This window comes from Jaminaea rosea (assembly GCF_003144245.1).
Source record: "Jaminaea rosea strain MCA 5214 unplaced genomic scaffold BDZ90scaffold_1, whole genome shotgun sequence".
Taxonomy (NCBI): Eukaryota; Fungi; Basidiomycota; class Exobasidiomycetes; order Microstromatales; genus Jaminaea; species Jaminaea rosea.
Window position 1 is genome coordinate 203,213 of NW_020289975.1, and position 27,183 is coordinate 230,395.

At 59.2% G+C, this 27,183-nt stretch overlaps 8 protein-coding genes across 8 annotated transcripts; 5 read left to right on the top strand and 3 right to left on the bottom strand.

The window, feature by feature from the left end:
- Window positions 1–67: 67 nt before the first annotated feature.
- BDZ90DRAFT_229007 (putative PHO84-inorganic phosphate permease) lies at window positions 68–2,531 on the bottom strand. The gene is made up of 3 exons (XM_025504879.1): window positions 2,092–2,531; window positions 1,944–2,008; window positions 68–1,776 (listed from the first exon to the last, which is right to left on the bottom strand). The coding sequence occupies exons 1-3, from the start codon at window positions 2,228–2,230 to the stop codon at window positions 295–297; spliced, it is 1,686 nt and encodes a 561-aa protein (XP_025364575.1). The 5' UTR covers window positions 2,231–2,531; the 3' UTR covers window positions 68–294.
- Window positions 2,532–4,725: 2,194 nt separating this feature from the next.
- On the bottom strand, window positions 4,726–5,985 carry BDZ90DRAFT_229008 (hypothetical protein). Its single transcript, XM_025504880.1, has one exon. The coding sequence runs from the start codon at window positions 5,826–5,828 to the stop codon at window positions 4,872–4,874; it is 957 nt and encodes a 318-aa protein (XP_025364576.1). The 5' UTR covers window positions 5,829–5,985; the 3' UTR covers window positions 4,726–4,871.
- A 226-nt stretch (window positions 5,986–6,211) lies between these two features.
- Window positions 6,212–12,958, top strand: BDZ90DRAFT_229009 (putative chitin synthase 8). The gene has a single exon (XM_025504881.1). It carries the CDS (start codon window positions 6,670–6,672, stop codon window positions 12,727–12,729), a length of 6,060 nt encoding a protein of 2,019 aa, XP_025364577.1. The 5' UTR covers window positions 6,212–6,669; the 3' UTR covers window positions 12,730–12,958.
- Window positions 12,959–12,983: 25 nt separating this feature from the next.
- On the bottom strand, window positions 12,984–16,069 carry BDZ90DRAFT_229010 (DUF500-domain-containing protein). Its single transcript, XM_025504882.1, has 5 exons — window positions 15,948–16,069; window positions 15,842–15,864; window positions 15,750–15,757; window positions 15,261–15,667; window positions 12,984–15,178 (listed from the first exon to the last, which is right to left on the bottom strand). The coding sequence occupies exons 1-5, from the start codon at window positions 15,991–15,993 to the stop codon at window positions 13,068–13,070; spliced, it is 2,595 nt and encodes an 864-aa protein (XP_025364578.1). The 5' UTR covers window positions 15,994–16,069; the 3' UTR covers window positions 12,984–13,067.
- Window positions 16,070–16,225: 156 nt separating this feature from the next.
- BDZ90DRAFT_276481 (galactose mutarotase-like protein) lies at window positions 16,226–17,652 on the top strand. Its single transcript, XM_025508932.1, has 3 exons — window positions 16,226–16,698; window positions 16,769–17,246; window positions 17,337–17,652. Exons 1-3 carry the CDS (start codon window positions 16,271–16,273, stop codon window positions 17,367–17,369), a joined length of 939 nt encoding a protein of 312 aa, XP_025364579.1. The 5' UTR covers window positions 16,226–16,270; the 3' UTR covers window positions 17,370–17,652.
- Window positions 17,653–18,116: 464 nt separating this feature from the next.
- Window positions 18,117–20,658, top strand: BDZ90DRAFT_276482 (hypothetical protein). The gene is made up of 2 exons (XM_025508933.1): window positions 18,117–18,484; window positions 18,556–20,658. The coding sequence occupies exons 1-2, from the start codon at window positions 18,303–18,305 to the stop codon at window positions 20,468–20,470; spliced, it is 2,097 nt and encodes a 698-aa protein (XP_025364580.1). The 5' UTR covers window positions 18,117–18,302; the 3' UTR covers window positions 20,471–20,658.
- Window positions 20,659–20,856: 198 nt separating this feature from the next.
- On the top strand, window positions 20,857–24,735 carry BDZ90DRAFT_229012 (hypothetical protein). Its single transcript, XM_025504883.1, has one exon. It carries the CDS (start codon window positions 20,977–20,979, stop codon window positions 24,592–24,594), a length of 3,618 nt encoding a protein of 1,205 aa, XP_025364581.1. The 5' UTR covers window positions 20,857–20,976; the 3' UTR covers window positions 24,595–24,735.
- Window positions 24,736–25,110: 375 nt separating this feature from the next.
- BDZ90DRAFT_229013 (NAD(P)-binding protein) lies at window positions 25,111–26,966 on the top strand. The gene is made up of 2 exons (XM_025504884.1): window positions 25,111–25,804; window positions 25,878–26,966. Exons 1-2 carry the CDS (start codon window positions 25,367–25,369, stop codon window positions 26,790–26,792), a joined length of 1,353 nt encoding a protein of 450 aa, XP_025364582.1. The 5' UTR covers window positions 25,111–25,366; the 3' UTR covers window positions 26,793–26,966.
- Window positions 26,967–27,183: the final 217 nt, after the last annotated feature.

Here is a 27,183-nt window from a genome sequence, read left to right on the forward strand (position 1 = left end):
TGGAGTCAAATCGACTACTGGTCTCGCTCTCGCGCTCTCGCTGACTTCAGGCTCGACGATGTGGTAAGGATGATCAAAGTGACGATTCAGAATTGCAAAGCATATTCGGAATATGGATGGACTGCGGGCGAGCTCTGAGCCCACACCGCCCGATTTTGTCGCCCAGCCGTGACGCCACGAGCTGGGCGGGGAATACTTCTAACACAGGAGAGAAGGGAGAGACGATGGGGTAAACCAGGATAGAACAGAGAATGCATGATGCAAAGAGAGTCAGGAGAGTCGGGACACGTCCTTCTACGACGACTTGCTGGGCGCAGCGGTGTCGTTGATCTCGTGGGCGATGTTGACTGGGTTCTGGGGCTCGTGCGCACCAGGCTGGATGCCGGCCTTGGCAGCGAGCTCTTGACGGTCGACCTCGTCGGCGTCGTAGTTCTTGGTCTCGGGAACCAAGAGAACGGTAATGATGAGACCAGCGCCAGAGACGGCGAAGAAGATCCAGAAGACAATCTCTTGTCCGACCTGGTTGGCGAGGGCAGAGAAGCCCAACGACGAGATGATGGCACCCACCTTACCCGTCGCAGCGCAGAGGCCGTGAGCTCCAGCACGCACACGCGTAGGGAAGACCTCGGCGGGAATAATGAATGTAGTGGCGTTGGCACCGAAGTTGAAGAAGAGCTGCAGGAAGACGAAGACGGCAAAGAAGGGGCCAGTCTGGTGTCGCAGCGTGTCGAACTTGCCACCGAGGATGCCAAGGAACAGCATGTTCATGGCGAAACCAAGGATCTGGATGGGCTTGCGTCCCATGGGCTCGATGAGGGCTACGGTGAAGAAGTAACCGGGCAGGAAACCGGCGACGGTGATGATCAGGTTACCGGTCGCCGTCTTCATGAGCTTGCCCCAGGTGGAGCCGGTAGTGAAGTTGATGGCCGAGAGAATGAAGGACTGGTTCAGGTTGATACCGTAGAAGGTAATGTCGACCAGGAACCAGCAGAGGGAGCAGCCAATGAGCGTCTTGAGGTGGCGCCACTCGGAGAAGTACTGGAAGAAGTCGTTGTGCGCCTTCTGACCAATGGTTCCGAACCCAATGGCAACATCCTGAGTGTGGTTGGTCATGGGGGCGACGTCACCGCCAGCCTTCTCGAGGGCAAGCTCCTCCTCGGAGTCGATCTCGCCGACGATGACACCCTTGGCCGAGGCCTTGTTGAGGAGCTCGGGGTCGTCCTGGATGGCACGTGCCTGAGTGAAGCGAGTAGACTCAACGAGAGTGAGACGGAAGTAGAGGGCGATGAACGCAGGGATGAGGGAGAGACCCTGGAGAATACGCCAGGCGCCAGAGAGCTTGTGGAGCTGGCCGGCGTCAACGTAGTCCCTGTAGCCGGCAATGACGATGACGGCGAGGAGACCACCAGCGAGGTTACCCCAACCCTGGTTGCTGAAGATCCAGGCAAGCATGGCACCGCGCTTCTTGAGGTGAGCACGGTCCGAGACGACGGCAGCCGACATCGGGTAGTCACCGCCGATACCGATGCCCATGAGGATACGGAAAGCCGTCATCCAGACGGTAATGCCGTGGCCGCCAAGGTAGTCCGGAGCTGAGATGATGAGAATCACAGAGACGATGACGATGACAAGCTCCTTGCCGTAGACGGCCGAGCGACCCAGAGAGTCACCGAGGAAGCCGAACATGATCTGGCCGATAATGTTACCGATGTTGGCTGACGCCTTGAGCACACCACCGTCGAGACCCCAGTCGATGTTCTTGGCGGTCGAAGGGTACTGCGGTGCGTGGGCGCGTAACGGTGGAATCCAAGGGCAAAGGGCAAATGCGGGGGCGGGAGCGGAAATGGGCGTACGGTTGTCAGTGCCCGCTCCGCATTGCTACCGCGTCTCTCGGCGAAGCAACGTTCGCTACATCGCCGAGCGACTCTGAGCAGGAGACTCACGTAGGCACGAAGGAGAATTGCGTAAATCATGTTGATGATGAAGAGGTCATAGGCGTCCATGAAGACTGAGGGCAGAACGGAGCAAGAAGGTGGTCAGACCAACGCGTCTTCGTAGGCGAGGAGTTGTTGTACTAGCTCGCAAACTCACAGCCTACACCAGCGATGGCGAGGAGCTTGATCTCGCCCCATGAGATGCCGAGGAAAGTCCTCTGCTTCTTCTCAAGCATGGCAAGCGGGCTAGCGCCCGATGCCTGGTAGGCGTCCAGGGAGGCACCGTTGAAGACCATTGTTGCTGCTGTTGCTTGTTGCGACTAGGCAGCGACGGGGAGAGGAAAGGAGAGGAAGGTGGTTCGGTGTAGGTGAGGAAACAAGAAAGAGCAGTCACAGGCATCGACAACGGGATCTTCCAGGTCTTATACAGCCGCACCAGCCGTCTGACACGGAGTAGCTTTTGCCGCCGAAGAAAAATGGCGGTCCTCTACCGCTGCTGCTCAGGAAGATCCATCCTAGTGTACTGCCGCACTACTGCCGGCGGTGGGTGTGCCGTAGGTAGTGAAGCGGCGGCCAATACTGGGTCAAACCTCGACGGCGGCGGCGAATGCGAGCATTCATAGATGGGGAACGTGCTCGTCGTCGTCGGAGGTCTAAGTCTGGCCTCCGCCCATGCCGGGCGCTGGACTCGACTTTCCAATCTTCGTGAAATCGCGCCCTTGTCGCTACCTCCTGAATCCAGACTTCAACGAGACCTGCAGCGGATTGACCAACTACTGTCTCACGATACAGTGCGCCACACTTGCAGCCGGGGAGCCACTCAGACATCGACTTGATCACGAGAACGAGCCAGAGGCAGAAGATGCCCTTGCAGGCAGTTCGGACGGGCGGACGCTCGCCACGGCCCGGTCGTCCAAAGCTCGCACGTTCGTCAAGCTGCTACGGGCGATTCTGAGCCGTCCCTTGCCACACCTAGACTTTGGTGCCTTGCTCTCGTGCAGCGTCTGTGTCTTTCGCCACCTTCTGGCTCTGGCTCACGAAGATGATGAGGACGTACGAAGAGTCTTGAGAGGCCCTATTGGAGAGCACAGACAGAGAGACACATGCATCGCTCGACTCGCTCCGTCGCTCGGTCCGTCGTCGCGGGCGGGGAAATTGGCTCGCCAGATGCACTCGACTGCGAGGCTCACTCACGAACGCACTACGACAGCGCTTTGAATGAGCGCGAGTACGATGTGCGAACGTGCTGTTTCGCAGCCACGCATGCGAATCCCGATGAGCTCTCAGATAAGGCTGGATCCTCCCTCACTCACACGCCGTCCAAGCGGGCAACATCACCATGCTCAGGCGAGCCAATAACCGTCACGAAGTCTACCAGCCGACCAAAGCCAAGACCAACGGCATCCTTGTCCTTCCTTCCTGAGCCGCATCGTCCGCCGGCCGATCGGGCTCATGTCGCGATCATTGGATTTCGCAACCTCGTCTAGACATACTCGCTGTCGTTACCAGCCTCATTTCCCGAGCCATAAGCAGAGCCCGCGGCGTGCCCGATCGTCGCTGATGATCGAGGACCCCTCTAACCTCGCCTCTTTGAGCGCGGAGCAACGTTGAGAGTGAAGCGAAGTTGTGCCCAGGCTCTTTGCGCAGTCAGCCTAAATTCGTGATGGTGCTTGCGTGCGATGCAACGGAAAGTGTGTTGGCCGTGAAAGTACGGCTGAAGCTGGCCGGACCTAGCCTGCCATCCCGTCCGCCTTCATACGCAGGCAAGTGGTGGGTTGGTGGAAGATGTGGCTGGCTCCCTCCGACCACTTAGAAGATGAAAGTGATCAAATTGCAAGCGGCGCCACACCATGGCGACAGGAAGATGTGAGTCGCGCGACATCATCGTCCGCGGGGTGACGAGGCTACAAACCGCGGCCCTCAAGCTGCTCCGTCAGAGCGACTTGGATGACCCCCAAGCCCGGTCACGCTCGTGATGATGAACATTTGGAGTGTTTGACATGCAACGTGTTCCCCGCGAACGACCTACCTCGGCTTATAGTTGGCGACCCCGTGATGATGAGCATCTCTACACCGCGATCGTTGTGGATCGCGGTGTCGGAGTGGCTGGCAGCCGTCGACTGCTCGCTCAGCACGATCGTTTGGCGAACGGCTACTATCGCCACTTATGATTTGCGCCCTTCGAACCTGGATGACGGGACGGCATCGACCCTCATCGCCTCGCTCGATCGATCTTACGCAAACTGGACTTATCTCTCCCCGATCCTCGATCACGTTACCGCCTCCCCTAAGACACGCCATCTTACGATGCTATGTATCGGCAGGCTAGGCGAGGCGAGGACGCCGCCTTGCTGATGGCCATTTCACGGCGCAGGCGTCACGAAGCGTCTCAGGCGCTGCGAGAATGACACCTCTGGACGACCCTGGTGTGACGAGTTGACAATAGGGCGCCATGTGCATCAGTGCACGCGCAGAGCGAGTCCTTGTGGGACGTGTAACGCTTGAACCGCCATCCCGATCTCCCGTGACACCCTTATGAGAGAGCAATTCATTCACGCAAGGAATCCTCTCATCTTCTGCCGACGGTATCCATCAGGGTTCAGCGGTGCGTAGAATCCGGCGGGCGGCGTGAGGATGGGTCGCGCTCAGCCGGCGGCGAGGACGATGCCAAGACATCACCGTGGCAGCGAGCGAGGAACTCAGCTTGGGCCGCACACGTGTGCGTCAAGGCTCGTGGATATCCACTCTATGTATGTTCGGCCATATCTGGGACGATGAGAGTCGGGCGCTAATATTTGGACGATGAGCATCTCCTCGTTACCCAGAGATGTACTCTCACTGCCCTTGACTGACGGCAGACCGATCGGCCCGGGCGAGGCGAAGAACCACCGCGAGGCTGCATAGCGAATGATTTGATTTCCAGACATGTGTACCTTGCTAGGTGATCTCCTCCATGTCATCGTCCTCGTCTTGTTCTACATCTTCGCCGCCCTCGCCTGTCCCGCCTGCCTCCGAAGGTCGCTCTTCCCTACCACCTTGCTCAGCCGTGCCACCCGCCTCGTCTGCTTCGCCCACGTCGCCCACGTCAACCATATCACCATCCGCCTCGTCATCGTCATCAAGCTCACCCGTGTCTCCCTCTGGCAATCGCATCCGAAAATCGTACGTCTGATCGTCTTCATCCGGTCTCCACCTCACGTGATACCATGCCCTCAGCGCCCGCGCCGCAATCTCATCGTGTGCTCGAACAGCCTTGAGTATGGCATTGAGGTCTGCGTGAGAGATGTTGGCATCCTTGCCCAGACTAGTTTGCTCGGTGTCGATGCTCCGTAGCGCCGCAATTGCCTCATCGTGCGCAACTTGCACCTCTGGCTCCAGCTTAGTCCTCAACGCCTCGCCCAGCCTGGCCGTCTTGTCGCCATCGAGTGTGGTAGTCGGAACAGCCGAGAGTCTAGGTAGAGTGTTTCGCCCATCCGCGAAGGATACGGGCGGGACGCCCTCGCTGGTCGTGGCTCGAAGCGCCGCCTCCTCGCTCATGAAGTAATTGGACGTCCGTGCCTCTTCCTCGAGCGTGCGCTGCACATTGTCCAGCTGAGCGGGGAGGAAGGTGGACGAGGCAGATGTGAGGGAGGAGGAGAGGGAGTAGGTCTGAGAGACGAGCGTTCCGAAGCGACTGAGAATCGTAGGCCAGTCGAGTATTGGGGTCATGGCAAGCTCCATCTGTAGCTGTCCGGTTGAGGCGACGAGGGCTTGCAGCTTCTTTTGGATCTGATGAAGCTGGTCCGTCGGGCCTGTGATGGCGGGCAGACCAGAGGGGCCTGCAGATGCCATGTCCAGCAGACCGGTGGGGCCACCACCAGGGCGTCGTGAAGAGGACGCTGTTGCTGATGCCATGATCGTGACCACCGCTGCTACTTTGCGTATTGCTGTTGCCGCCGCTGGCCTCCACTCCCTTCTTTGGAAGAAGTTGCGAGGGAGGCGTCGATGCAAGCAAAGTCAAGTCAAGCCGCGGGGCGTCATCGCGTGAGGGCTCCTCGTCGCCCCTGCCGCCCGCCTCAGCTCTCGTTGTCCAACACTTGAAGCCGCGTCGCCGCCCAGCTGCAGCTCACAAGAGCGAGCGAGGCAGCGAGGGACGGGACCCTGACTGCTGAGTCTGAGTCGGCGGGCCACCGAGGCACAGCCAGGCCTTTAGGGCGCCCCGCTCACGAACCTTCGCCCCGTTGGACATCGAGCGTCCATTGAATCGCGGTGAATTTCACAGCCTGTCGCTCGCTCATCATTGCAGTGCGTTGCTCGTCCTTGCCAGCTTGCTAGGCGGTCGCTTTTCTTCCCCTTTCATCACTCACCTTTTCCATTCCCGTTGTCTCTGCGAAAGCTCCCTTCTTTGGCATCGCTCCTGTGGCCGACTGCTCATTTCGGTAGACTGCCTCATCCAAGGTGGACCCCCTTGCACCACCGTCTGCTCCTCGCCTTCGCTTCAAAGGCTTCCAACGGGAGGCCCAACCGCCATTTGCTTGTCCGCTCTTCATCGAGCCGGTCGAAGCCCAGCATCAGCATCAGCGTCAGCATCTTCATTTCGCCCCCTCTTTCACTTCTTCTCTTCACTACCACTTCTCTCACGACCACAGCACGCCACCATCTGACGATTCGACGACAGGATCAAGGCGTTACCGGACGCTCGCTTTGAAATCGCCGGTTGCGCTGTCATTGTCCTACCCCTACATCTTCGTCCGCCATGGCAGGCTCATCGTCGATGCCAGCGGAGCAATTGACGCACCTGACGTCGCTCTCGTCCCTCAGCGTCGACACCATCTTCTCCACTCTTCGTGACCGCTTCTTTGCTGGCCTCCCCTACACGTCCCTCTCCGACTCTGTCCTCGTCTCTGTCAATCCCTTCGCCACCAGCGGTAACCGCAATAGCGACGATGCCCTCCGCGAGTATACTAAACAGTACCGCGAGACGAATCGCGCCGCTCGAGGAGCTCCGTTACCACCTCACGTCTTCCAGCTGGCCTGTGACGCCTACTTCTACATGCAGAGAACGGGGCAAGACCAGATCGTCCTTCTCGCAGGCGAGACGTCTTCGGGCAAGAGCGAGCTCCGTCGTCTGGCCACCCGCATTCTCATCGACCTTAGCGCTGCAGCACCGGGCAAGAAGGGATGGAAGCTAGCATCACAGATCCCCTCGGGCGACTATCTGCTTGAGTCCTTTGGCAACGCCGCAACCCTCGAGAATGCCAATGCCTCTCGCTTTGGCAAGTACTCGGAGCTGCAGTTCAACGAGGCAGGCAGGCTCGTAGGATCAAAAACGCTCGACTACTACCTCGAGCGCAGCCGCCTCACAGGCGCTGGAGGTAGCGACCAAACCTTCCACGCCTTCTATGCTCTCGTCGCGGGAGCATCGGCGGAGGAGAAGACGCACCTCAAGATCCAAGACGGCGCCGACTTTCGCTACCTAGGCGGGTTGCGACACAAGGGGGCTGTGCGAGAGGACGCTCTTCGATTCCAGCGCATGAAGCAGGCCTTCAAAAACATCGGTCTCTCGCAGCGTCACGTCGCTTCCATCTGTCAGGTCCTCGCTGCCATTCTCCATCTCGGCAACCTCGACTTCTCGCAAGACCATCACCGTACGCAGGATGCGGTCTCGATCCGCAATCAAGAAGTCCTCGAGAATGCTGCTGGCTTCCTCGGTGTACCGCCCAAGGATCTCGAGGAGTCCATTGTCCTCAAGACAAAGCTCATCCGCAGCGAGGTCTGCACCATCGTCCTCGATGCAGATGGCGCTGCCGCCAACCGAGACGAGCTTGCAAAGACGCTCTACTCTCTTCTCTTTGCCTGGCTCAACGAGCATCTGAATCAGAAGCTCTGCAAGGACACCTTCGAGACGTATATCGGCATCCTCGACCTGCCTGGCCCACAGAGCGCAGCAAAGGGCGGCAACTCTCTCGATCAATTCTGCGTCAACTTTGCAAACGAGCGACTGCATCGCTGGATGCTAGCCTCCGTCTTTGAGAAGCGTCGCGACGAATACGCAGATGAGGGCATCTCGCACCTTTCTCCTGACGTGCCCTTCTTTGACAATGCAGACTGTGTGCGACTCTTCATCAACCAGCCAGGAGGACTCGTCCACATCATGGATGACCAGGCGCGAAGAATGCCCAAGAAGTCGGACCATACCATGGTCGAGGCGTTCGGCAAACGATGGGGCAACCACCCCAATTTCAAGGTCGGCGCGGCGGATCGCAGCGGCTTTGCATCGTTCACCGTCACCCACTTCCATGGTCCTGTCTCGTACAGCAGCGAAGGGTGGCTCGACCGCAATTCAGATGTCGTTAGCCCCGACTTTGTGTCGCTCCTGCGTGGCTCCACCGACGCTAATGGCGACAGACGACCCTCTGATGCCACACTGCTCAACAATGGCTCTGCCGACGTGTCTGCAGGGTCGACTGTACCCTTCGTTCGCAGCCTCTTCAAGAGCGACGCTCTCAAGACGCAAGCGCATCCAAAGGACGACCACACTGTCGTTGCAGCTCAGCAGTCAGCGAAGCCCATGCGTGCACCCTCAACCCGCAGGCCCAACCGCGCCACCAGTATCAAACGCGTGGGGACGAAGCGCAGCGCCGCAACGTCTTCTGCTGCCGCCAATGAGGATTCGGATGACGAGCAGCACGACGGCAAGAAGGCAGCAGTCACGGGAGTGGCAGGCGAGTTTCGCAGTGCGCTTGACACGCTCTTCAAGACGATGGACGAGGCCAAAGCCTGGACGATCCTCTGTCTGCGTCCCAACGACAATCAGATGCCCAACCAATTCGAGGCGCGTATCGTCAAGCAGCAGATCAAGACTTATTGCCTTACCGAGATGGCTCGCAAGCTCGTCAACGAGTACAGCGTCTCGATGACGCACGAGGAGTTCTGCGAACGGTACGCCGACAATCCGTCACTCAATGCTGTCAGCATGAAAGCGGCCACGGGAGGCTACGCCAAGCAGAAGTTCGCCGCTGCCAAAGAGGTCATGAGCTGGACGGACGCAGAGGCTGCCAGTGGCCGTCTGAAGATCTTCCTCTCGCACACAGCCTTCCGCGAGCTGGAAGACGAGCTTCGCGCCGTCGATCCTGAAGAGCAGGCTGCCAACGAGCGCAAAGCTCAGCTTGACGCCGAGGCGGCTGCAAAGGGCGCCAACGACCCCTTTTCGCCCTTTGGTGCCCTCTCAGGTGACAATACCAATGATCCCGAATCACCGCAGCAACTCTTTGGACTCGGCGACCCCTTCAAGGAGATGTCGAGCTCAGCGCTGCCCCTCGTCGGTGGAGCTGAGACGCCTGGCTTCACGGGCGATGACAACAAGAGCATGATGAGCGAGTGGGCAGCACCCAATCTCAACTTCACGCATCAACGCAACGACTCCGTGGCCCCTTCTGAGGCCTATGCCCCCTCACGCAACATGTTCGCCGGAAGTGGCGCTCGCGGCATCGATGAGAAGAGGCAGAGTGGTGGTCTAGAAGCGGGCGGCTTTTCTGGCGCAGGCAACAATGGGGAGGTGGCCGAAGAAGTCGGCGAATCAGGCTCTCGTCGTCGCTGGGTCGCCTGGACATGGATGCTTACCTTCTGGGTCCCCTCCTTCATGCTCTCCCGTGCTGGCTCGATGAAGCGCCCCGATATTCGCATGGCCTGGAGGGAGAAGCTCGCCATCAACATCATGATTTGGTTCATCTGCGGCTGCGCCGTCTTTGTCATCGCTGTCCTGGGCAACGTCATCTGCCCGAAGGAGTACGTATACACACCCTCGGAGCTGGCGAATCACAAGAGCGACGATCAAGCTTTCACTGCCATTCGAGGCGAGGTATTTGACCTCACGAACGTCATCAAGACGCATCGCAGCGTCATCCCCGTCGTGAGCGCCGATCGTCTCAACGCTTACGCAGGCACGGACTCGACGTCCCTCTTCCCTGTCCAGGTCAACGCGCTCTGCAACGGAGTCGACGGCAGCGTCAGCCCATGGGTGCAGCTCTCTGGCGGCAACACGACAGACGCCAATGCGCAGTACCACGACTTCCGCTCATTCCATACTGAGGATGCTCGCCCTGACTGGTACTACCAGTCGATGTGGCTCATGAGGAGCAATTTCCGAGTCGGCTTCATCGGCTACGACCCTTCCGCGATCTCGGATTTGCTCGACGACGGGCGCGCCGTTGCCGTCTATCGTGGAGGTGTGTACGATGTAACCGACTACGTCAAGCAAGGCAACAAGGGCGTCATCACCGCTCCCGAGGGCACGCAAGCGCCCGCCGACACGAATGCTGCCTTCATGTCTGGGCCCATCATCGATCTCATTGTCCAGAATCCGGGCAAGGACATCACGCAGCAACTCGACTCTCTGCCCCTCGGCAACGACGTTCTCGACCGCCAACGCGTGTGCCTGCGCAACCTCTTCTACATCGGCAAGCCCGACGGGCGCAACTCCCCTCGCTGCCAGTTCTCGAGGTACATTCTCCTCGCTCTGTCCATCGTCATGGTCTCGATCATCGGCTTCAAGTTCCTGGCAGCCCTGCAGTTCTCCCGCATCCGCAAGCCGGAAGACCATGACCGCTTCGTCATCTGTCAGGTGCCGTGCTACACCGAGGGAGAAGAGTCCATGCGCAAGACCATTGACTCGCTCGCTGCGCTCAAGTACGACGACAAGCGCAAACTCCTCTTCATCATCTGCGACGGCATGATCGTTGGATCGGGCAATGATCGTCCTACCCCGCGCATCGTGCTCGACATCCTGGGGGTAGACCCTAATCTCGACCCAGAGCCGCTAAGCTTCCAGTCCATCGGCGAGGGAAGCAAGCAGCACAACCTGGCCAAAGTGTACAGCGGTCTCTACGAGTACTCGGGGCACGTCGTGCCTTATGTCGTTGTTGTAAAGGTCGGCAAGCCAACGGAGCGTTCTCGCCCCGGTAACAGAGGCAAGCGTGACTCCCAGCTGGTGCTGATGCACTTCCTCAACAAGGTCCACTTTGGCTCGGCGATGAACCCCATGGAGCTGGAGATCTATCACCAGATCAAGAATATCATTGGCGTTAATCCCAGCTTCTACGAGTATCTGCTGCAGGTGGACGCTGATACCACGGTGGACCCGTACTGTCTCGGCCATTTCGTCTCCTCTTTCATCAACGACAAGAAGATCATCGGACTCTGTGGAGAGACCGCCCTTTCCAACGCCAAGCAGAGCTTCGTGACCATGCTCCAGGTCTACGAGTACTACATTTCGCATTACCTCGTCAAGGCCTTCGAGAGTCTCTTCGGCTCAGTCACCTGCTTGCCCGGTTGTTTCTCAATGTTCAGGCTCAGGACGCCCGACACGCACCGTCCTCTCTTCATCGCCAATCGCGTCGTGGACGACTACTCCGAGAATCGTGTCGACACGCTCCACACCAAGAACCTGTTGTCCCTCGGAGAGGATCGCTACCTGACCACACTCGTCCTCAAGCACTTTGGCGACTACAAGACGACCTTCGTCCGCGCAGGCAAAGCCAAGACGTCCGCTCCCGACGACATGGGCGTCCTCCTTTCGCAGCGTCGTCGCTGGATCAACTCTACAATCCACAACCTCGTCGAGCTTATCAAGACGCCCGGACTGTGCGGGTTCTGCCTCTTCTCGATGCGCTTCATCGTCTTCATCGACTTGCTATCGACGATCATTGCCCCCGTCACCGTGGCTTACATCGTCTATCTCATCGTCCTCGTCTCCACCACCGACCAGACGGTACCCGTCACCTCGCTGATCATGCTCGCCGCAATCTACGGTCTGCAAGCGCTTATCTTCATTCTCAACCGCAAGTTCGAGATGGTAGGCTGGATGATCATCTACATCATCGGCATCCCTATTTGGAGCTTCTTCCTGCCCCTCTACTCCTTCTGGCACATGGATGACTTCTCCTGGGGTAACACGCGCGTCGTCCGCGGTGAAAAGGGCCAGCGTGTCCTTCTCCATGACGAAGGCAAGTTCGACCCCTCAGAGATTCCCCTCCGAACGTGGGAAGACTACGAGAACGACCTGTGGGAGAAGAACTCGGCCCGCTCCATTGGCGAGATCTTGATGTCCGCGCAGCACAAGAAATCGTACGACGCTGCGTCGATGTACAGCCGCAGCGGAATGGGCGGCAACAGGAGTGGGCCGGGGTCTCAGTACGAGCCCAGCCTGTACGGGCAGACGCCGATGCTGCCTCGCTCGACGAGCTTCGCGAACAGTATCGGCGGACAGAGCGGCTACTTCGGAGGGGCAGATCCGAGGCAGAGCACCTTCTCCCTCGGAGGCATGCCGGGAGCAGGGTACGGCACGCCCGCCGCATCTATGTACGGCTTCCCTCAGCAGCAGCAGCAGCAACAGCCAGGCTACTTTACCGGCACGCCGTCCATGTACGGTGCACCCCAAGGCGGCTTCATGAGCCCGAGCAGCTCGATGCCCATGATGGCCAGCGGAAGCGGCAGCAACAACAACGCCTTCGCCACGCCGCGCCAATCAATGGGTAGCATCGGCAACCTCATAGACGCTAGCACCCCTTCGCCGAGTCGCTCCGCTGCTGGAACACCAGCTGGAGTCGCTCCTCGCACCCGCGTCGGCCCACCCTCGGACGCAGAGATCGCCAGCGACCTTCGCTCCCTGATCGCGAATGCAGACCTGAATACGCTATCGAGAAAGGCGCTCCGTGAACAGCTGCAGGCCAGGTATGGTCCTTCAGTGGACTTGGGCGAGAAGAAGGACTTTATCAAGGAGACGATTGCGAGGATTCTGGAGGAAGGAGGGGAGTAAGTGCGCCCATCCGCTGGACCTCGCACCCTCAGCAACAACGAATCATCACGGACTCTCACGCACCACGTCCTCACAATACATGCCCGTCAGCTTTACCTTTCTCTACACGTTCCCCATCTCTCAGCATCACTCTCGCACATCCTTGTATCTCTGCTCCGACCCGATTTTCCGCTCTCTACATTCCTTTACGAATCTGGAAATACATCGCTTGTTTCGCACCAGCCCCTAAAGAGCTTCAGACGTGAGACTTCCACGCAGCGAAGAGATCCATTGCAAGCTGTCCCCTTTCGTCTATCTCCGAAACTTCGTATCGTACACTGCCTCGCTGATCATCTCGCTCACTCGACCCCTTCAACGAAATTAGCAGGGAAACTGCCCTGCTCGCCCGTCCTTTCATTCTCCCCCAACCACCAATCATTGGTACTCTCGGTCCTCCTCAGTACCAGGATCACGTCACCGCGAACAAAGGATAGGTCGGTCGACTCTTGGCCAGGAAAGTCGAAGGATGCCAGAACACGATTCGATGAGGTGGCCGAAGGAGTGACGACGACTGCGTCGCTGAGGGGTAGAGAGGATATGCGCGGTTGGATGGTGGAGCTGGGAGGGGACGAGGCGATGGAAGCGTCTCCGCCCGCATTGCTGTCGAAGGGCGAGCGTTCGGCTACGGAAGATGGCACGCGTGCACGAGCGGCAGCCGCACTCGTCGCCCTAGGCGTGGTGGATTGGGTGCGGCTCGGTGGGCGCCACGCTGCGTTGCTTCGCGGCTCGTAGCCTGCCCCACCATAGCGGCCATGCCCGCCATCTTCACTCTCCGACGAATCCTCGTATCCAGCCCAGACGTCCGTCTGGTGTTGGAGCTTACTGCCCCTCTCACCGCCACCCCCTGCGAGCCAGGAAGCCGCCTTCGAAGTAGGAGGCCCACCGCTGTTCGTTCTGAAGCTTCCAAGGATCCCACCCGCTGACCCTGAGTTGGAGCGATCCCTACCTCCGCTGCCTGTGCGGAAGCCAAATTTGGGGCTAGAAGACTGGGGACGGCTGACCTTGGCGTCGCTGAAGCTGGAACTTCCGTACGAGGAGGCACGATGTGCTGCAAGTGGTGGAGGAGGCGCTGCCCGTCGAGCAGACTCTACGCTGCTTATACTGCCATTCCTTTGCAGCTCGCGATCCAGCTCGTCGAGCCCCGGGCGGTACGATGATGAGGAGATACGAGAAGAGCCACGACGCTCTCGTTCAGATTCCCATAAGTCGCCAAAGGCATCAGGATTCGCGCTGGCCCGATTGCCTGGACCCCTACCTGCCGACGAGGAGGATGAAGCAGCGCCACTGCTTCTCGCCGCAGCTGCTGCTAGGACGGCTTCTGCCGGCGTCATCTTCTTGAGCCCACCGTTGAGATAGGCTGAGGGCGATATGCGTCCGCCGGCAGTAGGATTGTAGTCGGACGAAGAACCGCCATTGTCGAAGCTCATCGCCCCCAATCTATCCCTCAGCTCGTCCTCTGCACTGCTGCTGCTAGCCTCCCGACGCGAGAAGTCCTCCGGGAAGCGCGAATCGGAGCTTGGTGCTCCATTGAGGAGCGCGTCTGGCGGTGGGGTCTTGCTCTTGCCAAACCTTCCCAGCGAGAAGGTGGAAGACGACTTGCGGTGCCCCATGGTCGGCCTCTTTCCATTCAGAGGGCTATACGAGCGTGGCGATTTGTTGTTCGACGAGGAGGGGGTGGCCGAGGAGACAAGGTCGTCGAAGTAGCCTGCTACCATTGCGCCACGTGAGCCTGCTCGTTGCCTGCCGCTGACGCCAGTTGGAGTGCTGCTGCCGTAGTCGCTGGGCGTGCCTCCGCCGCCTTTGCGAGATTGCTTGGGCGAATTGGTGATCGACCCACCGCCACCGGGAGAGAAGCCGTACGTCCCCGCATTCCGAAGGGCGTTGTCACGGTCGAGGCTATACGCTGGATCGTCTTCATCTTCTGCTGCCGCGAATGGATCGCGCGTGGAATTGGACGGCGGACCACCCCGAGGCGACTGTCTACTCGCGAGATCCTGCCGTGAGGACGAAGAGGCCATAGGCGTAGTCACCCTTCCGCCACCGCCGGGAGTCGTCTGTCCCCGCTCATACTTGCGTTGTCGCGAATCAAGCTCAGCCTGCGAGAAGTAATTCTCCAGACCTGATTCCTTCTCGCCACCCCTGCGCTGCTCGTATCGATCAAAGCTGTCTCTATCGCCCTCGTCCATGCTCCAGCTGTCCCTCCCTGCTCCGGGCTCGATCTCATCAGCGCGGGCTGCTTGGGACATGGCGCCTGTGAGGGAGAGCCGCTCGATTGTGCCAATGAGGCCAGAGGCGAAGGCGGGTACGTCGAGGGAGCCGGAGAGGATTTGCTTGGCCGTGCACGAGCGATGGTATGCTTTGGCGTTTGCGTCCGAGCGGTCCACGAGTATGGTTCCCTCCAGTGAGACGCCTGTGGCGACAGAGGGGCAAAATAGGTGGTGAGCTGAGTGTCACAAAGGTCTTTACCAGAGCCAATCAATGCTCCTCCTCACCTCCAAAAAGTCCCTGACTCTTAGAATAGCTGAACATAGCCGCCACGCCACCCCCACTGCTCAATGAGCCGGCAGCCTCCGCTGACCTTCCCAATGGTCCCACGCTCAAGCTCAAATTCCCACCCAACTGCAAGCTTCCCGTGGCCATGAAGCTCTTGACGGCTGCCCTCGAATTGAGCACAACGATGAAGTCCGTCACCTCAGCACCAGCGCTGAATCCTCCACCGATACCGCCGATGCCCAAGGCGGAGGGAGCAGACCATGAGCCGTCTGGTAGCTTGGCGACGACTACGCCTGAACCGGCACGGGCTGTCAAGAGGAAGCCGACACGAAAGATGGAGAATATTGCAAAGCCTTTCGCTCGGCGTAGAACTGTGAGGGGGATAATGCGATCCAGGCCATTGACGCTGAGGGAGCGGGACGGGGACGGAGGTTGGGAGGTTAGGGGCGCAATAAGGCGGTGTGAGATCCTTCGACGAGAGTACTCACGGGTCGACCTGGCGATAAGGCGGTTGCGGGACGTATGCAAAAGGTCAGCTTTGTTCCTTGTGCTAGGCTCCAACGACGAGAGCGCTACGCACGAAATCCTTGAGGATCTTGTCGGCTGGAGGGACGGCAGCGTGTGGGAGAAGCGAGTGAGCGGCGCAGGCTATGTGCAGCTGCTCTTTGGTCTAATCTGGTGCTCACCCTTCCTACACTCCGAGGCCAAATTGACCGGCAGTGGATTGCCCATGCTTGTGAGCGAAGGCAGGCGAGTGAGGCTGGATTGGGACAATGAGAAGGAGTAAGAGGAAAAGGGTAAAGTGATGTGGGGACGACGCAGGCCAACGTGAGGCCGAGCTGCTCGGCGGCCGTCCGAAAGCGAGGCTCGCTCCAGGCCCGAGTGGAGGCAATCGCGGACGGCACTCAGCTGCCGGGCCTCTCAGTTGACACCTTCTCAGACGATCAACCAGTACCAAAGTGCAGTCTCGCAGCACACACCAGCCGAATTATATATTCGCCCTCCCAACATGCCCCTGGATCTCTCATCTGAAGACTCAATAGTCCACCTCTCTCTCCCCTCTGGCTCAGCGACGGCAGACGTCCTCCTCTTCGGGGCTACGGTCATCTCCTTCAAGACCGGCCAAAAGGAGCGCCTCTTTCTCTCCTCCGCCTGCCCGCTGGACGGGTCCTCCGCCGTACGAGGAGGTATCCCACTCATTTTTCCCGTCTTTGGTCCCGCCTCGGACCATAAGGATAATCACGGGCTGGAGAAGGTGCCGAGGCATGGCATCGCGAGGACCGCGATGTGGAAATTGAGGAGCGAGGTTGGGGCAAAGGAGGATGGAAAGGACGACAGTGGGGAGGAGCAGGTCACAGCAAGCTTTGCGCTGAGCTCGAAGGATGTCAAAGGGATTGCGGGCTTCTATCAGTGGCCCTTTGAGCTCGAATACGATGTGTGAGTGCGACGTGGGCGAGCACCGCAGCCGCGCTGTCCACATGCTGACCCTTTCCATCATCACGCGCAGCACTCTCACCTCCACTACATTGACCACCTCGCTTCACATCACCCATGTCGCCTCCTCCTCCTCCTCCTCCTCCTCTTCAGCGGAGCCTATGCGCTTCCAAACCCTCCAACACACTTACCTGCACGTTCCGTCCTCCCTCTCTGCCTCGATCTCTGGGCTGCAGGGCCAATCTTACCTGGACAAGACGGACTCCGCCGCGACCAAGACTCTCCAATCAGACCCCATTGTCCTCAATGGAAAGGAGAGCGACGCCGTCTTCCTCGGTCCCGCGCCCCCCGCGGTCGACGTCGCATACGGTGGTGGCGAGGGAGGCGTAAGGGTAAAGCGCTCGCCGAACTGCCCGAATACGACGGTATGGAATCCCGCGGAGGAGAAGGCAAATGGGATGAAGGACCTTCATGAAGGGGGATGGAAGGAGTTCGTCTGCGTGGAGCCAGGGACGGTCGTTGGCTTCGAGGAGCTGGTGGCGGGCAAGACGGTGAGTTGCGTGCTGAGGCCGCGTCAAGAGGAGAGTGAGAAATGTGAGAACTGACATTGTTTCCTCTCTCGTCTATGGCCTCGCTCACAGTTCACGGCAACTCAGACGCTCGAGGCCTTTTGACTCGCGGAGGAGATGAGGGACTCTTCGCCTCCTCTTCGCCGCAGCGCTCAGTCACGGCCGTCGCGCAGTAAGATGTAGCTTTGCGATACCTCGTATCATCTCAGCAGCCGTGAACCAAAGCGACGTGCAACTCTGTGCGTGCCTATCGTGTATGTTCATCGTTCTTTGCTTGCTCGAGGATCGCAAGTCAGACGACGTCCACGCACCCTCTCGCCTCCTCTATCTCGAGAGGCATTCAGGCAATGTTGAAGAATGCAGACTGAGCGGAGAAGTCTCACAAGGTATCGCTGTATCGCTGTGAGCGAAGTTTGGGTGTGTGAGATCATTGCTGAGCAGAAGACGTTGCCACGATGTCCGTTGCCTTTGAGCGTAGCTGGTCAAGCTGGGTCACCCAAGGAAGGTCGTCGACAACCACCTAGCCGTCGCAGTTGTACGAGTCGCGGAGGGACAACAAGTCTGTTGGCTGGATCGCGATGCTCATGGAAACCTGAAGCTGTTGAAGGTGAGGATTGCTGGGAAGGGAGCCAAGCAAGATGAGTGAGCCGGCTTCGGCCTACTTTTGCCGCTTGGCTCTCGCATCGAGTTGCTCTCAGACCAGTGCGTCGACGTTCCGACTCCATGCCCGCCGACGCTCGTGACGCCCACAACGCGGGCGGGCACTGCAGCAGGGCGTCGCAGCGCGGAGAGAGGTTCAGCCGAGTCCAACATCCAGTCTCGAGGCAGAGTGCTTTGTTTGGCTACGAACGAAACAAGGGACGCAACGCAGCTCATCAGCTGCCGTCGACCAAAGGCGCTTGGACCTCTCAGTCTGACTCTCGTCCAATCTGCCGCCGCTGAGGAGCTTCTTTCGTCCTCAAGTCATTGTCCTAATTCGCCGCCCTGCGTAGCTCCATCGCAACCAACAACACCATCCAATTCAACTCGCTCTGCGTGATGGCTCAAGCTGGCTTCTCATCGCCGGCTCGCGCTAGCCTGCGCTCCATCGACACATCGTCAGGCGATCGATCAGCTGCCACCACATCATCATCATCGTCAACCCCTACTCGCACAATCGCCGTGCTGGCAAGGTCTTGCGCCAAGGTTCACAGACTAGCGATCGAGTCCAAGCTTACCGAGTCAGTATTCTCGCGAGCTAAGACGTAGTCATAATCGCGCTGACCTCTTCTCCCGCTACAATTGCCCGCAGAGCCGGCTTCGACATTCTGGAATCTCGACAAGAGGAATGGGCGTACCCCGATGACAGCGAGTTTCTCTACGAGTTTCTCCAGGGCCACTCACAGGCTTCCGTCCACAAGTGGATCGAGAGGCTCACAGGCAACCCGATTCAATTCATGATTCTCGAGCGCACGCGTGCTGTGCAGGCGTGGCAAGAATTGATGGGTCTCGGCGATGATGACGACGCCGCAGACCAGTCCATCGATGCCGACATCTCCGTCGAAGCCATCCGCCGCTCTCTCCGAAGTACGAAGATGTCCAGCGGCATGCCGTCGGGGCCTAAAATGCGAGAAACGTATGGGAAAGGCTTGCTCTACGGCTCACGCTCGGACAGCCAAGCGCAGAGGCAGATTGCCATCTGTGCGCCTGACTTTGCGACCGCTCAAGCCATGGAGGACCTCTCAATTGAATACGCACAGAGGGCTGACGAGGAGGAGGAGGCGGCAGACCAAAGCTACGACCCTCCCACCGAAGCAGAAGAAAGCCTTGGGACGCTTGAAGTCCACACGAACGATGTAGCCGCGGCAGAGGAGGATGGTTGTGTCGTTGTGGACGAGTCATCCCTCGTCTTCAATGAGGCTGGGGAAGCCTTTGACGCAAAGACCGGTGCCGAGGTTGCGCTAGAGGAGGAGCTGCTGCCTACTGTCGGGACGACCACTAGCAGAGATGCCCCCACTGGCCGAAAAGTCTTCAGAGCTAGGCCAATCCCAGCATCAGTTGCCACTCCCAAGATTCAGCCTCGCCTCAGCAGGGCCGCTGCGTTGCGAATGGGCGTCGAGCTACCGGCTGTGCCGGTCAGAAAGGTAGCCGCTGCGGCCGATCAAGGACCCGTGGGCATATCGGGCATGCCTAAGGCAGACGTCGCCGTCCCTCGCTCCTTGGCTGAGCCTTCCATCAAGCCGCGAGCCAATCGAGCAAGCATGGCGCGAGCGGGACCTGGTGGCATGGGAGCGTCAAGCGCAAGCCGCACGTCTTCCACATCACCTGTACGCGCACGCAAGGAGGTCGACTTCGGCAACACGCCGGGCCACAAGCGTCAGTCCATCGGGGGCGCGAGTGCTATTGCAAGCCTAGCCAAGCCGACCATCGCACCTCGTCAGAATCGGGCATCGCTAGCTCGCACCGGCGGACCAGCGCCAGCAAGTCAACGAGCAGTGGGGCCTCGACCTTCAAGCTCATCAACAAGCGCCGGCTCCTCATCTTCGCCCGGCAAGCCATCCGCTCCTCGTCAGTCCTTCAATCTCGCCAGCCTCAAGCCCCCGACCATTGCGCCTCGCTCAAACCGCGCGGCCGTTGCTCGTGGCGGTGTAGTCGCCGGGGACGGCAGCGATGAGGTGGTGCGCTCTCCTAGCCCGAATAAGGAGAATCGTCCCCGATCCAGCCTTGCTATGAATGGACGCGCAAGTGTTGTGGCCACTGCCCGGCCCTCTTCACCGGTGAAGGCCGAGACTAATCGCGAACGCCGGCCTGTAGACTTCTCGGCCACTCCGGGACATAAGAGGGCGTCCAACTCCTTCTCCATCTCCGCACTTGCGGCGCCCAAGATAGCTCCGAGGAGCAATTTGGCCGCCTCACGTCGTCTCTCTGTCGGCGGCGTTGGCGTTGGGGCCACCGCTGCCGCACGAGTTCAGAACGGCAACGCTGCACCTTCAGGTCACCGTCCCGCCTCGAGCATGAGCGGCGCAGCCATGATTAGCAGCAGGCCCGGTGTGGGCCGAGGTGCTGCTCGTCCGGCTTCGAGCGCAGGCGTTCGAAGTAGTACCGCGAATGGCGCCGCCCATCAGGATGGACACAGCCCAGCCACGGCGGCTTCGGCGTTGCTCCACCATCAGCCGCTGAGGGCGAGGGCTAATCCTCCAAGCTCATTCGAGGTTGTGGGTGCCTGATGCCATGGAGCTGATCGAACTCTGGACCGTCACCACTTCTCTGGCTCTGCTCTGCTATAACCTCTGCTCTTGCCTTACTTTTGTATTTGTTCCTTTGCTCTTCTCCGTGCTCGTCCAAGATCCGCGCTTCTGTTGTCAGCTCACACTCCTGTCTCGCTTTCTCAATGACACCACTGCGATCGTTTGCGCACGCTTGGCCGTTTCTACGCTGCCTGCTCGATAACAAGTCTTTTGTAATGTCGAGATGCTGGAGATGATCTGGACGAGGACAAGTGGGCCGTGGTCGTCCGAGTGGAGTCTGGAATCGAGCCCAGTCCGACGGCGACTCGGAGTGAGCGGGCTGAGCCAAGAAAGGCGCTCGCGAGGAGCGGCATCCCTTTGTTCGTCCTCACCTCGCCCTCGAACATTCCCATCTCTGTGCACAGGATCTCACCTTCCCTTTTTCTTACACCACCGAGCTGCCTTGCTGGCCTTCCCTGACTAGCATCGCACCTCGACGCCCTTGAATGCTGGGCCTCATCCAATCGACAACACGGTCACGCCTAGCCGGTGTGCGCCTTCTTTCTCAGACTGGTCGACGAGCCCTACTCGCCACACCCAGCGCTGCGCCAGCAATAGCAACTGCGTCCGCAAAGGCTGTACCTGCTCGCCTCTCTCACAACTCAAGTCGATTGCCCAACAACAATCGCCCCGCCACGACAATGACCGCCCCTTCGCAGGGCAGCTCGAGGTCGCTCGCCACTGCCGTATCCGGCACCACAGCTCCTTCCTCATCCTCGCTCGCTCCCCCTCTGCAGTCTCTGCCTCCCGGTTTTGAGGTCAAGACTGCATCCACTGCTTCCTCATCTTCATCCTCATCTCCCGCGCCATACGCCCTCTTCACGCGCGATCTCGAGAAGTCGCTCCTCGATGACCGGCAATATCGCATCGTCTGCCTCGCCAACGGCCTCGAGGTACTCCTGATCCACGATCCGGCTACGGACAAGGCATCAGCAGCCATGGACATTCGAGTTGGACACCTCTCAGACCCAGAGGATTTCCAAGGTCTTGCCCACTTTTGCGAGCATCTCCTCTTCATGGGCACAGAGAAGTACCCTCGTGAGAACGAATACTCCGAGTTTCTCTCCAACCATTCCGGTTCTTCCAACGCATACACGGGCATGGACAACACAAATTACTTCTTCGACGTCGGCCATTCTCACCTTGAAGGCGCACTGGACCGCTTCTCGCAATTCTTCCTCACGCCCCTCTTCGACGCCAGCTGCACAGAGAGGGAGATCCGAGCAGTTGACTCGGAGCATAAGAAGAATCTCCAGTCAGACGCTTGGAGGGCTTTCCAGCTCGAAAAGTCCCTCTCAGATCCCACACATCCTTATTCGCACTTTGGTACGGGAAGCGCAAAGACATTGTGGGACGAGCCGCGTCAGAGGGGCCAAGACGTGCGTGACGAGCTGCTCCGCTTCCACGAGCGCTACTACTCGGCCAATGTCATGAAGCTCGTCGTTCTCGGTCGCGAGTCTCTCGATCAGCTCACAGAGTGGGCGGTCGACAAGTTTTCTGGCGTGAGGAACAAGGGGCTCGCTGCACCTAGCTGGCCGACCTCGCCGCTGGGCAAGGAGCAGATGTCCACGCAGGTCTTCTTCAGGACGGTCAAGGACATTCGTCTGCTCGACATCTCATTTCCCATTCCGGATCAGTCGCCCCTCTTCCGTAGCAAGCCGGGCCAATTCATCTCCCACTTCATCGGGCACGAGGGGCAAGGGTCCATTCTCAGCCACCTCAAGAAGCGTGGATGGGCCAACCACCTGAGTGCTGGGGGTACCAACGGCGCTGATGGCTTTGAGTTCTTCAAGATCAGCATCGACCTCACAAAGGACGGCCTGCAACATTACCAAGACGTCGTCTCGGCCGTATTCCGCTACCTTGACCTGCTCAAGCAGTCGTCCATCCCTGAGTGGACGTACAAGGAGGTGGCCAGCCTCTGTGACCTCGCATTCCGCTTCAAGGAGAAGGTACCTCCATCGAGCTACACATCTGGTCTCTCATCGCAGATGCAGATCAACTACCCTCGCGAGTGGGTCCTCTCTGGGCCGTACTTGACGAGGGAGTTCGACCAGGACCTCATCCGCAACACGCTGGCTTGCCTCTCGCCTGAGCGATGCCGAGTCAGCATCGCTGCGCAGGAGTGCCCAGATGGCAGCAAGGCGTGGGATCAAAAGGAGAAATGGTACGGGACCGAGTACAAGCTTACGCCCCTGCCGACAAATCTGTTGACCTCGAGCGCAGCAGCAGATGCGTCGATGTCGTCAACCCAATCGTTTGAGGACCTCTCACTTCCCGAGCCGAACAGCTTTATACCTCAAAGCTTTGACGTAGCCAACGGAGGCTCAAAGCAGCAAGGGCCCTTCAGGCCGACAAAGAGACCAGTTCTCCTCAAGCACACGCAGCTCTCTCGTTTGTGGCACAAAATGGACGACCAGTTCTTCCTGCCCAAGGCCAACGTCTTCACCCTGCTGCGCTCTCCGCTCATCGACGCTACACCTGCAAATGCTGTCAAATCGCGCGTCTTCGTCGAGCTGCTCAAGGACGCCCTCACCGAGTACTCGTACGACGCCGAGCTGGCCGGGCTGGGCTACAACATCGAGGCACAGGCGGACGGCTTCGGCATCAGCGTCGACGGCTACAATGACAAGCTGCCCGTGCTCCTCGGTCATATCTTGAAAGCTGTCCGCAACTTCGAGGTTGACCCGGCCCGCTTCGAGATCATCAAGGACACGGTCGCCCGTGGCTACGAGAACTTCCGCCTCGAGGCCCCCTATCAGCACGCCAACTACTATACAACTTATCTGACGGTGGAGCGCATCTGGACCCCCGAGGAGAAGCTGCGCGAGCTGAAGCGCATGCAGTCCTCAGACGTACAGCGCTTCATCCCTGACTTACTTGCCCGCCTGCACATTGAAATGTTGGCGCATGGCAACCTGACCTCGAGCCAGGCCACATCTCTGGTCGACCTCGCCGAGTCTACCCTCCAAGCTCAGCCACTCTCCCCCGCTGAGCTCATCTCGCCACGCTCCTTGCTCCTGCCCGTCCCCTCGGAGACGCGTTGGCGCAAGCAGGTCAAGAATCCAGAGAATGTCAATTCGAGTATCGAAGTCTACTGCCAAGTCGGCGACGTTGGCGATGCTCGCAAGCGTGCCACTCTCGGCCTCTTGAGCCAGATCGCATCAGAACCCGTCTTCGACCAGCTCCGTACCAAGGAACAGCTAGGCTACCTCGTGTTCTCCTCTGCGCGCAAGTCTGTCGGTTCAATGGGTTTCCGCGTCCTCGTCCAATCAGAGCGCGATGCCTCGTACCTGGAGTCGAGGATCGAGGCCTTCTTCGAGCAGTTCAAGGGCATCCTGGAGAACATGTCTGCAGAGGAGTTCGAGAAGCAGCGCACCTCGCTCATCAACAAGAAGTTGGAGGTGGTCAAGAACCTCGTCGAGGAGAGCACGCGTTTCTGGTTCCACATCCACTCGGGATACTTTGACTTCCTACAGAGGGAGATCGACGTTGAGCATCTGCGCTCGCTGAACAAGCAGGATGTCCTCGACTTGTTCATGAGGCATATTCACCCTTCGAGCCCTGAGCGCGCCAAGCTGGCTGTGCACATCCAGAGCCAGGTCAAGCCAAAGGCATTCTCCATCGCCGCAGCACAGGCGCTCAAGGCCGCTTTCCCTGCCAAGCTGGCCTCGGCGCCTCAGCCTCCTGCAGAGGCGTGGGAGATGCTCCTCTCTGGCAACTCCAGCGTCGAAGCTGTGAAGGACTTCCTCAAGGAGTCATTCAGCGCCGGCGGTGCGGCTAGCGAGCTGCTCGAAGAGGCTAACAAGCTTGTCGACTCCCTCGCGGCAGAACACCCCGGCGAGGCCGTGTCATCCTCAAGCAGCGAAGCGCTCATCTCACAGGAGGGCGTCACGGAGGTAGCAGAGGATGAACCCACAATGTTCAAGGCGGGGCTAGTGCCGAGCAAGGCGGCACAGCCTGTCCGGGCCTGGAAGGAGTTTGAAGGAGAGCCGGAGAGAAGAGAGGTCACAGAGAAGGAAAGCGAGGCCGAGTCATCGGCGAAGAAGACGGCGCATCTGTAGGCAGTCGTGCACGCTACCCGATGGAGCATCGGATTGTATGGTAGAGCTAGACCTATCCTTGCGAACACTATCTGCTGCGATTCTTGCCGAATGTGATACACTACTTCTCATCCTCCCCGCTTTGCTGCTTCATACAGACACAGCCAAGCTGATGCTATCGTGCTGCGAAGTGGTGATGTGGGAGTGCCCGAGGTAGCCTTCTCCTGGCTCTTGCTACTTTGTGATCATCGTCGCTCGCCCATCTCTACCCCCACAAAAAAGGATGCTCGCGCTGCGCTTTCATATGCGCTGCAGGACCCTGATCACCTCGTCGCTCGCCTCGTGGCGCGTAGCTGTCCTTGCAAGCGCTTCTACCGCTTTGGGACAACGCCTCTACTTCGGTATGCCGGCAAGCTCGCGGCGGCGTGCCGCGCGCGATTCAATGGCCGAGCCGGGCCCTGGCTGCCCCAGCTCACGTTGGGACGTCATTCACAGGCTGAGAAAGCAACGGAAGGGGCGGAGTTGATTGAAGGCACGGAGGGCAGGGCGGACTGACGTTTCGCAGCCTTTGCTTGGCCCTATTCCCCGCAAAGAGCAACGAGGGGAGGCAGGGGGAGGGAGGTGGCCTTTCAAAAGCAGATGCCTATCAGCGAGATGTCGTCCTCCACGCAGACGGCGACGACGACGACGACGACGATCAACATCTTGACCCAGTATCCACTCCATCCGCTATTGTATCCTCAGCACCACCAGCATCCATCCCTCGTAGACGCATCGTATCGCCGTCATCATCATGTCCGAGTCCAAGACGCCAAGCTACTCAGCCGCAGAGGCTGTCAAGACGCAGCCTGAGCAGGCCAAGAAGCCGACGGACATGGATCGACGTGAGCCATTCACTCTGGATACCTGCCTCGACTTCCTCGATGCAACGCTCTTTACCACGCCTGCCCTCCTTCTCATCCCCGCCATCCTCTACTTCTGGGACAGACATCAGGTCGTCAGTGCCGGGAGCGCTGGAGCGGCTGGTAGTGGTGGGCCAGGAATCGTAGGATTCCTCTCTTCGCTCACCAAGGCAGCATCTGCCAAGGCCGCAGCTGTGTCTTACCCTGAGGCGTCCTATGCGCACATCAAGGACCTTCTCTTCACAAAGTACAAGTGGATCGGCCGCCTTCTCGTGTTCGGCCTGATCAAGAATGTCAATCACCACCTCAACCGCCTTTGTGCGAACAATGTGAGCATCGCCCGGCACGTCACCCGCTTACAATCGATCCCCATTGACCACCCTCCTCTCCACCCGCTCGCAGGCCGTGTATCGCGCCGACAAGCCCGACTGGAGCAACGAAGTCGTCGTCGTTACTGGCGGCGCCGCAGGTATCGGCAAGGCGATCGTCGAGGCGATGAGCCACAAGCGCAAGGCAAAGGTCGCCGTCCTGGACCTTGCTCCCCCCACATACGCCCCCGCCCCTCGAGGCGCCCCTGCCATCCAGTACTACAAGACAGATGTGACTGACCCTGCGCAGGTCAAGGCCGTGGCTGAGCAGATTCGCTCTACCTTGGGCCAGCCGACGATCCTTGTCAACAACGCCGGCATCGCTTCTGGCAACACGATTCTCGAATCTGACCCGGAGCACATCCAGCGAGTGTGGCGTGTAAATCACCTCTCCAACTACGTTACCTTGCAAGAGTTCCTCCCGCACATGATCAAGCACAACCACGGGCACGTGGTCACGGTTGCTTCTTCTGCTAGTTTCTTCTCTCTGCCCAGCATGGGAGAGTACAGCGGCTCCAAGTCTGCGACCTTGGCGTTGCACGAGGTCCTCAAGGGTGAGCTGCGTCAACGCTACAACGCTCCGCGAGTGAGGGCTTCCCTCGTTGCGCCTACGAAGGTGCGCACCGCTCTTGGAGACGGGATGGAAGACCACTCGATGCCCTTTCTGCACCCGGTCCTCGAGTCCTACCAGCTTGGCCGTAAGGTCTTGTGGGCAGTCGACTCGGGTCTGTCGCAGTACATGGTCCTGCCACGACTTATGCAACCCTTGCCCGCTCTGAGGGGCTTCCCGGACTGGCTGAGGAGGAGCTTTGAGCTCATTGGACACACGGATGACATGGTCAGCCACAAGTCCATCTCCAGGGCATTGGGCAACGGATATGGAGCCAACTGGCAGGGAGCAGAGGCTGCAAATCGCGAGAAGGTGATGGCGAGGATGAACAAGAAGTGATATGGCTTGATGCAGCGCGGCGCTCGCTTTCCTTGCCCTTTGTTGGTCTCATTCAGGATTTCACGCTAAACACGCTAGACGTTTGTCAATCATTCCGCATCGACTTTTGTTCCTCTATCACTTTTTCGCTGCCTGCATTTCGTCTCATGATAATACGAAGCTTTTCATTCTTCTGCATCGCGTTTCTGCCCTTTTCGTACGGCTCACATCTCGTTGGCTGCGTGATGTGCGCTCTGTGCGCTCGCAGGTGTTGGTTGGCGGGCGCCGCTGTGTGCCGTGGGCACGACGCCTGTTTGCTTGCCGGCGCACCCGAGGCACACAAGCTGAGGGCGGCTCTCTGGGCGTCGCCGCGATGCGATTGCCTTGTCGAAGAGCTGCTCACTTGGCTCGC